The sequence below is a fragment of the Pleurodeles waltl genome, chromosome 1_2, assembly GCF_031143425.1.
Source record: "Pleurodeles waltl isolate 20211129_DDA chromosome 1_2, aPleWal1.hap1.20221129, whole genome shotgun sequence".
NCBI classification, from domain to species: Eukaryota; Metazoa; Chordata; class Amphibia; order Caudata; family Salamandridae; genus Pleurodeles; species Pleurodeles waltl.
This window is the reverse complement of record NC_090437.1, coordinates 166,833,132-166,849,531: the sequence shown is the minus strand read 5'-3', so window position 1 is coordinate 166,849,531 and position 16,400 is coordinate 166,833,132. Positions and strand designations below refer to the sequence as shown.

At 44.7% G+C, this 16,400-nt stretch overlaps 1 protein-coding gene across 4 annotated transcripts in view; it reads left to right on the top strand.

The window, feature by feature from the left end:
* The window catches only part of LOC138298780 (zinc finger protein 211-like), a 199,726-nt gene that overhangs the window by 14,938 nt on the left and 168,388 nt on the right, over positions 1 to 16,400 (top strand). For all 4 annotated transcript variants that reach the window (XM_069236904.1, XM_069236903.1, XM_069236902.1 and 1 more), the window contains exon 2: positions 15,154 to 15,280. In XM_069236904.1, the coding sequence (XP_069093005.1) occupies positions 15,247 to 15,280 (34 nt within the window). In that variant the 5' untranslated portion in view covers positions 15,154 to 15,246. The remainder of the gene's footprint in view (positions 1 to 15,153; positions 15,281 to 16,400) is intronic.

Below are 16,400 nucleotides of genomic sequence, written 5' to 3'. Positions count from 1 at the left end.
TTCTTGAATGCGATGTATGCCATCTTCCAACAGATGGCTCCAGGGGGTGCTCCGGCTGGGCCTTTGGCCTTTTCTTTGGGTGATCCTGCGCCTCTTCGGCCGGCACCCTTTATGCCCTTTCTCCCGTTTGGGAACGTGGGCTCGGCGCCAGTGTCTGCGCCGGTGGCCGCTCCGGTGGCTTCGGAGGGATTGGCCCCAGGGATTTCCATCCCGTCGACGTCGAGATTTCGGCCTGTGACTCCGGTGGGTCCATCTGTTTCAGCTGCTCTTCAGTCGGCGCCGAAGTTACCCGTGGCGCCGGATGCGGCGTCGGTGGCTTCGGAAGATCGGCGCCGATCTCCGACTTCGGCGGAGGCATTGTCGACTCCGCGGATTGAGCAACGACTGCATTCAAGGAGGCGTGCTCTCCGGGTACTAGAAGAGCAGGAGTACCAACGAGCCCTAGAGGAAGGAGAGCTAGAGGACTCGGGTGATGGGCTGCGTGGACTGGAGTCGGCCAGTGGGCTGGACACTTCCCCTGAGTGGGACCTTTCGTCCCCGGGGGAATATACTGAGGAAGCTGCTTCCTTTCATACAGTGGTACGGAAGGCAGCTAGTTTTTTGGACCTGCCTTTGCCGGTGGTGGAGGCAAAACAAAACCTTTTGACGGAGGTGTTGCATCCGGCCTCAGCCGCGGCGGAGCCTCTGTTACCTTTTAATGACGCTCTGCTGGATCCGGTTTTAGAGGTGTGGAAGAGGCCGGCATCTTCCCCAGCAGTTCACAGAGCCGTGGCCAGGAGGTATCGGACGGCTCCAACTGATCCTGGTTTCCTATCTAGGCACCCTACGCCGGAGAGCTTGGTAGTGCAGGCCTCCTGTTCGTCCAAGTCAGCGCCTGGTTCTTTCCCGACGGTGCCTGGGGACAGAGACTCAAAAAAGCTAGAGGCGCAGTCGAAGAAGATTTTTTCGTCCTGCAGTCTGGCGTTAAAAGCCACTAATGCGACCTGTATCCTGGGGAGGTATATTCATGCTCTGATGGATGACATCTCCTCTTTGTTTACAGAGCTTCCCCAGGGTCTTTTGGATCTTGTCTCTGATGCCCAGGCTGCTGCGACCCAAATTATCCAGACGGGACTGGATACCACCGACTCGGTAGCCAGAGCAATGGGCACAACTGTGGTGGAAAGGAGACAGGCCTGGCTCCGTAACTCGGGCTTTTCGGCAGATGTACAGTCCACATTGTTGGATCTCCCGTTTGATGGGGACAAACTGTTTGGGGCTAAGGCTGATTCGGCCTTGGAACGTTTTAAGGAGAGCAGGGCCACGGCTAAGTCGTTGGGACTCCAAGCTCCTTCTTCCACGGCCTCTTCCAGATTCTTCAGGAGGTTTCGTGGATTTGGGCGTGGCTCTTCCTCCTCTTCCTTTCGGGGAAGATATCAGCAACCTGCCTCTTCCCACCCCTATAGATCTTTTAGGGGGAGGGGTAGGGTCCGCACCAGGGGAGCCTCTCAGCAGCACTCTGCCTCTTCCTCATCCTTTGGCGGGGTGCAGCAGGGGAAGCAGCCTTAGGCTTCCACCATTTCCCACTCACTCCTCTCCTGTAGGGGGAAGATTACAGCATTTTCTCACCAAATGGGAGACTGTTACGTCGGACACTTGGGTTCTCAGTGTTGTGGGAAAAGGCTACACCCTTCCCTTTCGGGAGTTTCCGCCCCTCATCCCGCCCCGCCCTTCGTATTGTTCACAAGAACACCTCCTGTTGCTAGAACAGGAGGTAGAAGTCCTCCTTTTAAAGGGCGCGGTGGAGTTGGTCCCGGAGCAGGAAAGGGGTCAAGGAGTTTACTCAAGGTATTTCCTGATTCCCAAGAAGGATGGTCGTTTGAGACCAATTCTGGACCTGAGGATCTTGAATTGGTTCCTCAAGCAGGAAAAGTTCAAGATGCTGACCCTAGCACAGGTGCTTTTGGCGTTGAACATGGAAGACTGGATGGTGTCTGTCGACTTGCAGGATGCTTACTTTCATATCCTGATACTCAAGTCACACAGGAAGTATCTCCGGTTTGTGGTGGGATCGCAACACTACCAGTTTGCGGTCCTTCCGTTTGGTCTTACTTCAGCACCTCGAGTCTTCACGAAGGTGATGTCGGTGGTTGCGGCAGAGCTCAGAAGGAAGGGGATAGCAGTATTCCCTTACTTGGACGATTGGTTGATCAAAGCCAAGTCCCCGGAGCTTGTGTTGCGTCATCTGCAGTCAACAACCCAGTTGTTGTTCGACCTAGGCTTTTCGGTGAACGAGCCCAAATCTCACCTGGAGCCCTCTCAGCGCCTCCTGTTCATAGGGGCAGTACTGGATACAACATTGGGTCGGGCCTTTCCTCCGCCTCAGCGGATTCAAGATATTCAGGATTTGGTTCCAATGTTTCGAAATGGAGCGGTAGTTCCAGTCCTCGAGGTCCTTCGTCTGCTCGGTCTTTTTGCCTCCTGCATTCTGTTGGTCACGCATGCTCGCTGGCACATGAGGGCTCTTCAGTGGTGCCTCCGAAGGCAGTGGTCTCAACACAGAGGGGATCTAGAGGGTACTGTCAAGATCTCCAGAGATGCTGCTGTGGATTTGAAGTGGTGGATTGCAAGCAACAATCTTTCACAAGGAAAGCCGTTCCAGCAGTCGCCACCAGTGGCCACAGTTATAACGGATGCTTCCACTCTAGGGTGGGGAGCTCATCTGGGGGATCTGGAGATCAAAGGTCTTTGGTCTCCAGAGGAACAGATTTTTCACATCAATCTGTTAGAGTTACGGGCTGTACGTCTGGCTCTCAAGGCCTTCCTCCCTTCCCTTCGTGGTCAGTCGGTACAGGTCCTAACGGACAATACTACCACGATGTGGTACATAAACAAGCAGGGAGGAGTGGGGTCGTACCTTCTCTGCAGAGAAGCTCTTCGACTATGGTCCTGGGCAAAGGACCATCGGATTTGCTTGATAGCAAACCATCTGGCCGGAGTCTTGAACGTGCGTGCGGACAGTCTCAGTCGCCACTTCTCGGCAGACCACGAGTGGCGTCTCCATCCAGATCAAGTCCGTTTAATCTTCCAGAAGTGGGGGTTTCCTCGGGTAGATCTGTTCGCCACTCGAGAGAACGCGCATTGTCCGTTGTTCTGCAGCCTTCAGTATCCGATGCAGGAAGCGTTGGGGGACGCGTTTCAAATGACCTGGTGCGGCCAGTTGCTTTACGCGTTTCCTCCCATACCCTTGATTCCTCGAGTATTGAGGAAGATTCGCCAAGACCGGGCTCTAGTAATCTTAATAGCTCCGGATTGGCCAAGGAGGGTGTGGTACTCCGACCTTCTCCAACTCTCAACGTGCCCGCCGCTCCGTCTCCCTTTCAGGGCAGACCTCCTCTCACAGTCGCAGGGGCAGGTTCTACACCCCAACCTCCAGAGTCTGCACCTACATGCCTGGAGATTGAACGGGGCAACCTGAGTTCCTTCTCTCTCCCGCCTGAGGTAGTGGATGTTATATTAGCGGCCAGGCGACACTCCACTAAATCTATCTACGCTAATAGGTGGTCTAAATTTGTTGCGTGGTGTGGAGAGAGGCAGATTGATCCTTTACATGCTCATCTATCGGACGTTTTGTCTTTTGCTCTATCTCTGGCGCAGAAAGGTTGTGCAGTGGCTACCATTAAAGGTTATTTATCGGCCTTGTCAGCCTTCATATGTCTTCCAGACCAACCATCTTTATTTAAATCCCCTATTGTTATCAGATTCTTAAAAGGTCTTCTAAATCAATATCCTCCAAAGCCATTCGTTATGCCGCAATGGGATTTGTCCTTAGTCCTGACTTTCCTTATGGGGTCCCCTTTTGAACCTATGCATTCTTGCCCCTTGAGGTATTTGGTTTTAAAAACAGTCTTCCTGATAGCTATAACATCAGCAAGGAGAGTGAGTGAGTTGCAGGCCTTATCAGTAAAACCCCCTTATACAACTTTTTATGGGGATAAGGTGGTGTTGAGGACCAAGGCTGCTTTCCTCCCGAAGGTTGTTTCACCCTTCCATTTGGCTCAGGCAATTACTTTGTCCACGTTCTATCCTCCGCCTCATCCTTCCAAAGAGGAAGAAAGACTGCACCGTCTGGACCCAAAGAGAGCGTTGAGCTTCTTTATCGATAGAACAAAGGATTTCAGGCTGGAGGATCAGCTGTTTATTGGATACGTGGGCAAGAGGAGAGGAAAGGCAGTCCACAAGAGAACACTATCCAGGTGGGTTGTTCTTTGCATTAAAATATGTTACTCTTTGGCAAAGAAGGATCCTCCTGAGGGCATTAGAGCTCATTCCACCAGAGCTAAGTCGGCCACTTCGGCCTTAGCCAGAGGTGTTCCTGTGGTCGACATCTGCAAGGCCGCAACTTGGTCGTCCCTTCACACTTTTGCAAAACATTACTGTTTAGATTCTGAGGTTAGAAGGGACGGCCATTTTGCACGGTCAGTGCTGCAGGATTTCTTGGTTTGACCATTTAGGCACCCACCGCCGGGCGTGGTACTGCTTTGGGACTCTATTCATGAGGTGAGGAATCCACAGGTAGTTGTATCCATCAGAAGAACGAGTTACTTACCTTCGGTAACGACTTTTCTGGTGAATACATTAGCTACCTGTGGATTCCTCACGGTCCCACCCGCCTCCCCGTTGCCTTTATGGTCTTGCCAAGTAATCCTTGAGTGTGCTCCTCTTGGTCTTTGAGGGTGCAATAGATGTATATATATAATATATTTATATATATATAGGTATATGTGTATATATCTTTATGTATATACTTGGTGTGTGTATATATTTTAAAAGAGAGAGTTTTATATATATATATATATATATGTACATAAAAAGATTTACAGTTATTCATACAATGTGGTGTATTTTTACAATATAATGGATGTTGCTTTGTTCTTTCATTGCATTACCTGGTTGTTCTCATGCACGTAAAAAATGATTGGTACTGACGTCCGCACGTCGTCGAGGACCTCTTATTGCCTGTATGACGTCAGACGGCGTCGCGTGCGAGACAGTGACGTCCTCGTCGACGTGCAGAGACTAGTAAGAAGATTTCCGTAGAATGCTGGCGCCATGGGAGTATTCATGAGGTGAGGAATCCACAGGTAGCTAATGTATCCACCAGAAAAGTCGTTACCGAAGGTAAGTAACTCGTTCATCTCTTCCGTAGAGTAATGTGAGGATTGTCTTGAATACCCTTTTAGAGTAATTTCCCATTGGGAGCAGATAGACTATTGGAGTCGGTGTCTCTGGACTCCCAATTAAAAACATATTTTAGTAAAGTTGTTTTTTAAGTGCAGGTATGAAAATGCCACTTTTAGAAAGTTATGTAGTCGCTGCCAAGAATAGGCGAAAAGCTGCCAGGACGGAGGGACTGCCACTTTCGTATATGCTTTGCTGTATTGGCCTGCTTCCTGCTGTTTGCTGTGCTACCAGGAGGGACTGCCACTTACAACTGTTCTGCAGTGTTGCCCTGCTGCCTCTTGTAGTGAAGACTGAGCCTACTCTACACCCTCTTAATTCTAAAGTAAATCCAAGGGCTTGTTGGCTTGCCAGCTGTTGCTGGGGGTCTCGGGGCCATCAATGATTTCCCTGTACCAATGTTGCAGTGAGACTCCGAGTCCAGCACTTATAAACTTACCAGGTTCCGCCTGCCTCATTTGACGGTTTGAGTTCTGTGCGTCATCTGAAAACCAGTGCTTCATCTGCAGGAGGCTGGTGCTTCACCCTGTGGAAATCAGTACATCGAGTTATCAGGCCTGTATTCCCCCAACACCAGCTATTGTGCTGCGAGGACCTGTATATTCAGGGAGAGAAGCACCCACCTTGGAGCTGTGAGCGACTTTGCTTCACCCCTGTCCCGGCGCGTTGCCAGGGTAATGCAGAGTCCGTATCAACGTAATCACTGCCCCAGCCGCTCTCAGCCAAAAACCATGTGGCTGGACTGAGGACATTGGTGCCTGGGGAGCTTGGCCCTTGGAGGTCAGTGACACGGGAGACTCGCCCTGACCCCTCTGCCTCATACGAACATCCTTTTGCATTAGAACGGGCCTGAGTGGCCCCTGCCAGTTGTGTTCAACTTTCCGCACAACTCTGCAATCGAACTCATAGCAACCTGCTACAAAGCACTACTTGCATACCATGCTGTTCTTTTTTAAATCTGCACCAAGTCCATAGCAGGATCATAAAACACCCGATTAACAAGCGCACAGGAGCTCCTGAAAGTGTAATTATCGCCATACTTTGAACTCCTGTATCTCGGCTACTGCCTAATGGATTGTTTGGTTCTCATATTGCACAGATAAATGATCTATAGTTTTCTAAATTGGTGTGTAGTCCTTTTTGTGGTGTCTTTCACTGTTACTGTACTTAAGTGTTGCACAAATACTTTACACATTGCCTCCTAAGTTAAGCCTGACTGCTCTGTGCCAAGCTGCCAGAGGGTGAGCTCAGTTTATTTAGAATGTGTATTTGACTTACCCGGACTAAGATTGTGGTTCCTATTTGGACAGGATGCATACATCTGCCAACTAGAGACCCAATATCTAACAACAACTATCCTCACAACACAACAGTGTACCACAAAAGTATTTTCGGACAAACTATGCTTCACATCGCATTGAGATAAAGTAGTCGTTATACATGTATCATTGTACACTGAACTATGCTTCCTGTTATAAGCAGATACATTTGTATAAGGGGAGTGTGCATTACACAGCAAGATACTTGTGTATATAAGACAGTGCCACAATTGCTGCTTCCATGTACCTATGTACATATAGGTGCATATATAGAGGAGATTATACCTGCTACCAAACCTTTAAGAAATGTCAGGAAAAAATGTGTGCATACTTCACTATTAGAACATTGGAATGCTGGGGGCTCCATTGAAAACAATGGAGTGCTGCGGGCTTTTACTGGCTGGTAAAAGCCCGCAGCGCCAACATTCCAATGTTCGCTTTGTTCACAGCAGCAGCTGTGAACAAAGCCTCACGGAGCCCGAGGGGATTTTAATCCCCTCTGGCTCCGTGAACATTTTTTTTTTTAATAGAACATTCTGCCCTGAGTGGCAGAATGTTCTAATAGCCTTAAAACCCGCCGTAGTGGGCTCTACCGGCTATTAAAGTCCCTCTCCCTTCGGCTCGGGCATTTAACGCGGGGAGCGGGCCTTTAATGGCCGGTAGAGCCCGCTACGGCGGGTTCTAAGGCTATAATAGATAACTGTGGACATCTGACCATATCAATATTGCTGCTTCTATGCACACATGGGTATTTATATAGTGGGTTTTTCTCCAGCCAATAAAACCAATCAAGTGCCATGTACATATATAGTAAGTGTAAGGCAATGTCTTTTTTGCTATAAATGAAATCTTCCTTTCAGTCTTTGTGCCATCCTTCCTCCCTCTGACTCATAACAAACCTTTCTGACCACATACTCCCAAACTTCCTTCTCAAATTTCCCCCTCCTTTTTAGCCATGTCATCCAACTAACAGGCACACATAACCACTACTTATAAAAACAACTTACTACTTCCCATTTCAAATCCGTTCCGATCATTGTATTCATACTCTAAAATCTACTAAACACACAAAAAAGAGCACAAACATAACACAACTAATGCAAAAAAAGAAAAGCAATATTACTAATTTACTAACTAATAACTTCTTATCTTGGGTTAAGGGGTAGTGTTCTACTTGCTGCAAAGCACTTTAAGGCCTCATCATGGGTAGTAAGTTAATAAATACTATTTATAGTTCCATGTACGCTTACATGGATCCATCTCTGACCTCTGGCTCCTTTCTATTCTATATCCCCCTTTTTCTTAACTGCCCACATATCCTTCTCTTCTAGCTGCTCTCGAAACTTTGACTTCTCTTGTCCCCTTTCTTTGCCCACCCACAACTCGCTGTGTTCCACACACAATTCTCTTTCTCCCATTATTTGTACTTTCAATCCTCTAGCTTCCACTCACTTTTCCTTCATCCTCCTCCAACTCTCTTCCTCAACATCTCCCTCAACTTACCCTACTCTCCTGTCACCTTCCTGGCATAGAGGTACTTTAAACTTTTCTGATGTTTCTGAACTATGGCACAGTTAATAGCCATGCTGTGGTAACAACTGTGTAATATCCTGTATGCTTATGTGTTAGATAGCTCTTAAATGTAGTGAGGTCGTTATAGAACAAAGAATAGAATGTGATGGGCTGAGGGGAAGCTGGAGTCAGTTAGAGGGGTTGGATAAGTTCTCCTCTCCTTCCATAAAGCCTTCTCAATTGAAACCTCCTGTTACTATGGCCATAATTGTAAGCGGATCCACTTTTTTACTCTGGCGACGAGGATGATCAAGGGAGGTCCCAACACCGTAATATTTTATTAAGGACTTGATTTCACGATCAATCTGTTTATCTGTGCAGAACTCTTGTATTGTGATAAATGCAACATTTACATGTTAAAAACTTGGGTATGCTCTTGACTATATTTTGAATTTAAGAACTCCACAGAAAGGGTTAAGGGCAGCCTAAGGCAAGAAACCACACCATGGTGAGGGTTACAGGCCTTGGGCATAAGGCAGAAAATTGTGGCAGGCCGTGACAATTCATCATTGTGTGGCAGCTTTGAAGCAGGAGAACTCAACAGTTATTCGGTAGGGTATTGGAGTGGCAAACTGAAGACAGAGTATTGGACATCATTGCACGGCAGCCTGAATACAGAGTAACGTGGCAGGCACACGGCAAAGTATCAGTGCAGTAAGCAGAAATGGGAGTGGGGCATGCTACGAAGACAATAACAAGCAGGCAGTTACCTTGCAGGACCCTGTGAATGCTGCCATAGTCCTTGTGATTCTGTGGATGTTCCTTTGATCATGCGCAGAAGTTAACTTCTAGGTTGTGTATCTCATAGCAGAGGAAAGACTAGGGTTGTGCATCACAAATTAGAGGAAAGACCGTACCAAGTTCCTTCCCTCTATAGTTTCTCCAGTGCATGACATTTCTTACATATAAGAGAACATCTGAAGCGGAGTAATTTAGAAAAATTGAATCTGCACATTGACGGCATGGAGTGGACAACATTATATACAGTATTAACCTTTTTTTTGTTGTGTTTGTTGTTGGGGTATTGATAATGAAACAGCTTATTTTGTTTTTCTGTGATTTTAATACTATTTCGCTTATAGGAAAAGTTCACAGACATGTAATCGAGTGTTGGTGATAATTGAGCCTACATGTGTATGTGTTTCTTGGTTGGGTGAATATATCATTAGATTTGTAATTGTAAGATTATGGGGATCTGGGTATTGAAGTCCAGCATTAACGCAAAGTACACCAGCATCATCATTTTTCTAACAAGTCCTGGGGTACCCCCTATAAAGTGGGAAACATAGACAAAAGTTTTCAAAAGATATGCAAGAGTGGGTGGCACATCTCTTAGAGAAGAAAGAAAAGCAGCTCAGCTCTCCTACTACATTATCTAGGTTCTGAAGGTCAAGAGGTCTTAAACCGTCTCCCAGATATTTCAGATAACGATGTGTTGGACTTAAATGCAGATATGAAACATGCATAGAAAAATTAGCATATACGAAACATGCATAAGAAAATTAGGAAGTCAATATTTACCAAAAGTAAGCACAATTTTGGAAAGGTACCATTTTGGGAAAATAAGGGGAATCTGGAAAAAAATATGTAACAGATCTTAGGTTAACCTCTTTATGTAAATTTGCTTCTTTACTGGAGGGAAGAATTTGTGATCAGTTCATGTTTGGAGCAGCATTGAAAAGATACTTGTAGAGCTCTGAAAAAAAGTTGACTCCACATTGGATGAGGTGTTATTAGTAGCTAAAACGATTAAGCGCTTGACTAAATGTGTGTAAGTAATACAAAGTGAAGGTGTCGAAGAGCAAAGTGTACACTTGGTCAAAGCCAAATTTAAGAAACGATAGGAGAAATGACCGTCAGACAGACAAAAGAAATGAATTTGTCAGAAAGTGTTACAGGTGTGATAGAATTGGGTGCTTTGTTAATGAAGACTTATCCTGCCCATAAGGCTATGTGTATGTGTTGCAAAAAGGAGGGTCATTTTACAAATGTTTGTAAGGCAAGAAAACTCAAACAGAGAGTCAGTGAGGTGGGTGTGAGTGATGGTGACAACAATGTTGACTTTGAGTATGGGCAAATTGTGTTACAGATTGCAAGTAATGGGAGACCTGACCCTGTTGATTTCATGTTGGTTGAAGGTGAAAGAACAAAAGTTCTTTTTGATTCTGGAGCAAAGATTACAATTGCCTCCAACAATTCTTTTTGAAGAAAAACTAATGAAAAAAATAACACTGTTCAAACCTGATATCAAACCATATGTGTATGGTGGAGAACCTAATAAACTGCGTGGTTACTTCATTGGCCTAGTAGAGTATAAACAAGTATTGGTATCTGGGAAGGTGTATGTTTACCAAAAAGGTGATAGCATAATAAGTAGGTTTCACCAAAGAGATTTAGGTTTGATTTTAGACCCTAATAGTGATTCCTCCTAATCTATTGAAGGAAAATCACAGAGTGAAATAAGGATGGCAACACAGCCAACCAATGTGTTCTTAGAAGAGAAGGCGATGGAATTTCCTCAGATTTTCTGGGATGGTCTAGGATGTATGAAACATTACAGTAACAAGATACGTTTGATTGCAGGAGACAAATCCATCTGCAGTAAGGTAAAAACTGTGCCCATAGTGATCAAAAAATGTATGTGTACTGAACTAGAAAAATTGAGAACTGATGGAATGATTGAAGAGGTTAGCCTTGAGGACATTTCTAAAGATTTAACTGCATTCATAATGCGTTTCGGTACATATAGATATGCTAGACTCCCGTTTGGACTAGTCTCTGCAGCATCACTCTTTCAGACAGCCATGGAGAAAGTGCTGGAAGGTGCAAAAGGTATATGAATTTATCAAGACAATATTCTTGTTTTTGGTAAGCATGTTAATGAGCATTATGCTAGGTTGAGGTATGTGTTGGAAAGACTGCATGATTTTAACTTCATGATCAAGCAGAAAAAGTATAAGATCAGGACTGCATCTATAGATTATTTAGGTTATACTATCACTAATGATAGTATTGCTCCCAAACAGGAATTGGTCAGTGCAATAAGGAATATGGATTCACCTTCATCTAAGGAAGAATTGATGCGGTTTCTGGACATAGTGGAGTATTATAATAAATGTATTCTGAACTTTGCTGAACTGAGTGGGAACCTAAAGAATTTGCTTAAGAAGGGAGTTGATGTTGTTTGGAATTCTGCATGTGAAATTGAGTTTTGGGAATTAAAGGGCAAATTGAGTCAGGCACATAAATTGAAGGATTTTGATCCAACGAAGAAGTCCGTTTTGATAACAGATGCTAGCGTGAGGGGTTTGGGAGCTATACTTCAACAATGTAGTCAAGATGCAGAAAGTACAATCATGTACATCTTGTGGTTTGAAAAGAGCAGAAGCAAGATACTGAATCATAGAAAGGGAAACATTGGCTGTGTACTGGGCTCTAAGAAAGCTCGAAAGATTGGAAAAGGTATAGATGAAGTGTCAAGCAGGATTGGTAAGTGGGTAGTAACTTTACCAGGGTATGATTTTGAGGTAAATTACATTCCAGGGTTAGAGAACAAGAGAGCTGATGCACTGTCCATATTGGTGCCCAAATAAGTAAATAATCAAGAATAAGGCATAGAATGTGGAGATGAGGGGGAATTTGTCTGTGAGGTGGGAGATGAGATCATCTCAGAGGAGAGATGGTGTGAGGCATTGGGGGGCAGATAAGGTGTTGTGTGAGGTGATGGATCTAATTTTTACACGTTCAAAGTCTCAAAAACAAGATAGTGATCATTGTAAGAGTTTTTGTTGGGTGAATGATGAATTGTCTGTGAACAATGGTCTACTGTTCAGATGCACAAGATTGTTCCCTCCGAGCAAACTTAGAGAGGGATTGAAGAACCTTGCCCATAGGTGTTATCAGGGCATGTCTAAGATGAAAGGAAGATTACGTGGCCAGGAATGGATCTTCAAGTAGGGAGGACGATACAAGAATTTATGCAGTCTGCAGTGAGTGAAAAAGCCATGAAGCACAAGGTAAAGCTATTGTTAATTTTCGATCGTACAACAGGCCTCTAGAAGGAAATTGCACTAGACATTTTGGGGCCAGTTGATGGAGAAGGTCCAGAATCTTATGTTGTAGTAGTGATGGACATATACTCAAAATGGACGGAGATATGGTTTGTGAGAGGCATTAAAGCCAGACATGTGATAATGTTATTTAACTTGAGATGTTGCATAAAGACAATGGTATACAACTTGCCTCCAAAGAAATGGAAATATTCCTGGTAGAACGTGACATAAAACACAAAAGGGGTCATTACGACCTCGGCGGGAGGCCGCGGGCGACAGAATACCGCCATTGCCGGCGGTATTTCTGTCTCCCTATTATGACATTTCCACTGGGCCAGCGGACGGTAACAGTGTTACCGTCCGCTGGCCCAGCTGAAATGTCACATCAACATTGCAGCCGGCTCGTAATAGAGCCGGCGGCAATGCTGATGTGCAGCGGGTGCAGTAGCACCCGTCGCACATTTCACTGCCCGAAATTCGGACAGTGAAATGCGCAACGGGGCTATGCCTGGGGGCCCCTGCACTGCCCATGCCAAGTGCATGGGCAGTGCAGGGGCCCCCAGGGGCACCCCAAGTCCCCTTACCGACGGCCTTTCCATGGCGGTGTGTACCGCCATGGATGGGCCGGCGGTCGGGGACTCATAATCCCCAGGCAGCTGGCACCGCTGCCCTGGGGATTATGACCGCCAGGCGGAATCCTGGCGGGAAAGTGGAGGGGCCGGCGGTATGGCCGTGGCAATTCCGCCACGGTGATAATTGCTGGCGGTACACCGCCAGCCTGTTGGCGGTGTTACCGCCAACATACCGCCGGCCGCCAGGGTCCTAATGACCCCCAAAATGTGCCCTCTATCATTCTGAAATTAATGGGGTGGTTAAAAGATTTAATCACGTTTTGAAAAACAATATCGTAGGTTAAGGGCAGTGCTTTAAACTGGAAAGATCAAGAGATTTGAAATGTACAGGATTACACTACATGCTATCGCTAGAAAAACTCCATTTGAGTTATTCCAGGGTAGATATCCCAATACATTTATGGAACCTATGTGGGTGAATGAGTATGCATTCAAGTTGTGCAACAGTACTGCTCAGGATGATTGGAGGCATGAAAGAGCATATGAAAATACAAGACAGAAATTAGAATTTTGATAGAAGGGAGTCTGTAAAAGAAACAAAAGTAAGAGTGGGTCATTAAGATTTGGCGAAAAAAAGCCTGCATTTATGTAGAGAAGTGGAAAATTCTCAAAACCTTTGAGAGTCATAAAAATCTTTACAAGTGCTTTCAAAACAGAGGATCGCCGTAAGTGGAACCTACTAGTTGTGTACAAAAAGAAGAAGGTTGGTTCTTCTGGTGAGAAACCTGTAGTGGGAAAAGATGACAGAGAGTTAGTTGCATGCAGGAAATTGGACAAGGTGGTGCGAAGTCCAGAGAACTTGTGAGATTATGTAGTGTGAATTAGATTGTTTTATCATTTTAGCTATTGCTATGTCTTCATAGTATTTTGTAATTTCACATTATACAGTATATGTTAAAAAAAATAGTTTCACCTTACCCCTTACTTTCACATTGTACAGGATATGTTAAAAATAACAGATTTTTTTATGAAATGTTGTGTATATGCCATTATAAAATGGCAAATAGAATGTGAAAGGGTCTGGAGTCAGAACGGTTATTTAGGAGCTCCTCTACTACAATAAAACCTTCTCAATTGAAACCTCCTGATTTTATAGTCATGATTTGAAGCTTGTCCACTTTTACACATGTGCCACTCAATAGGCTTGGGAGTCAGATTATTACAGAATTATATCACACCAAGCAAAGGTAGCATAAGAGAGAGGATTGACAGCTCTGATTGGCAATTGAGAACAATGGTCGCAAAACACCCTTAATTAACAACATCTTAGTTGACTAGCATGCTGGTTTTCCAAGCTTGACCTCAAAGCAGGATACCATCAGCTACAGCTCCCTGAACATTTGCCATGCATTACTTCTTTCTTCACACATTTGGGCCTGCGGCAATACCCAACTCTGAGTTTTGGAGTATGATCAGAAGCAGATTTCTAATCGACCATCACGAAGAACCTGTCCACCTCACACCTTCATTAAGTACATGCTGATTTATGCCATGATGTAGAGACTGCATCTTTATTGTTAGAGAGTAGTGCTTAAAAGGATTCAAGAAAATAGACTTCGCTAACTAAACACAATTATAGAATTCTGGAGCTCAGTGTGGAATTAATGAGAAAAATCTTTCTAGCTGATGGTGTCACTGCAGAGACAGACTACGTGAAAGATGTGAAAGTGAGGTGCACTGCAAACAGCTGACTGTTCATAAGGTGACCGTCTGTCAAGACGTGGCCACCCACTTTGGGAGGAAACTCAAGCAAAACCTTTGTGAGGACTTCTGCGCACAAAGTAATAAATAGAAGCAAACAGGTGAGTGTAAAGACGCCTTCCATTGTTCAGATAGAGACATTCCTAGGTGACACATCAGTGATACTCATCAGGTTTCTCAAATAAGCATAAAATAAAATAAATGATCAAATTTACAATTTTCTCAAAACGTGAGTCTTGCCCTTTTCAAATTTGAATCCAGTTTTAAGAGCAAATTAAACAAAAAAGAGCAAACAAGGCTTTCTCTTCATACAAGGAATATCTGGACAACAACTACTCTCATGGGTAGCAGTGCTGTACCCTATCTCGTATCCTTTAGTAAGAACGTTATTCAGAGGAGCCTTTATTGCAGTATGTTTACCCGGGTCGTATCATACTTCATTAATAACCATTTAAATATTTAGCAATAGCCATCTGCATATATTTGACAGTAGTTGACACCATCTGGAAATATTTGGCAGTAGTTGTCAGACAATTGGGTGCATGTATTTGATCAAATTGGTAACTGTTTCTTGTGTGTTTACCATGTTACGTATCTGTAAGCCTTTAGTAGAAAGTGACATATAAAAACACATTACTTTAAAACATTTCCTTTCAGGCACCAATTACATTCCAGGATGTCGCCGCCTATTTTTCTGATGAAGAGTGGAAGCTTTTGCATGAGTGGCAGAAGGAACTTTACAGGAACGTGATGAAGGAAATTCACCAGGCCTTGGTCTCGCTAGGTAAAGTGTGACTGTTTTTGTTTGTTAAACGTTGTACAAGCTTGAAAATGTATGGCCTTGTTTGCATTTTACTTTTCACAGCAAAGTTTGGTTTATTTCTACAACTGGAGGTAAAAAATTTATTGACACATTCAATATGATTTTATTCTTATGCAGCATGCATTGTCCAATCCAACATTTTTGGTGTAGATCTAGCCAGATTTTTGCAGCGTGTGAAACCTGAAAACCATTATAAACCCCCCTACTATATTTGTTTGTCACTTCATGTTTCATTTCCTACCAAAAAGACTTCCCTGAATTTAAAAAATGATTCACACATTTGGGGTCAGTGCAAGATATTGTGCAGTGTACGTGAAGCTGATGAATGTGTATGTATGTACTTGGGTCAAGTGACAGATGGAGTTTCCTGCTTGTTAATCTGAAGAGTAGTGGATTGTTTTGCCAGAGGCGAGGGATATCCCAACTGCCTGTGGCATGTGAGGCATGTTTGTTCTGACAGTGCCAAGTGAGGTATGTTTCTTCTATGTGTGACAGATGTGAGCTGAGTCTTCTGTCTGCCCTGGTGGAGGAGTACATCACCTGTCTCAAGCAGAGTGGGAGTCATTCCAGTCTTCCGTGCTGGTACATTCTCAGAACTCTACTCGGGAGCATTTCTGCTTCCAGGGAGATTGGAAAGGAAGGGCCGCTTGAGGGTACAAGGTGTCAATCACTTATTTCTCTAAAGGGTTGGTAAGAGGCAGGGTAGCAGGAGATAGGTTGCCAGCGCTTTAGCAGTGGTTTTAGGCTACAGGTGTGACTTCAAGTGGGTCAGCACTTGGTTAAGCATAGATTTAACCAGGCTTATCCAAGGTGGTACAGTTGGTGGGGACTGATTAGAAATGTGATAGAGCAAGGACACATAGCTCTGCCTATTTCACTCCAGGTATTGTAAGAAAAGAAATGCTGGTTCTAGGCAGTTGCTAATCTCTAGTACTTGCACCTCAATTTTACTCTGCATGCTGCAAATAGGCAAACATACTTTACTTCACACCCAGCTGATACTGCATTTTTGAAGTTTGCGGTACCTCCATATTGGTTCATGAGGCACCGAAAGAGGATTATACAGAAGTGCTTGTCCAAG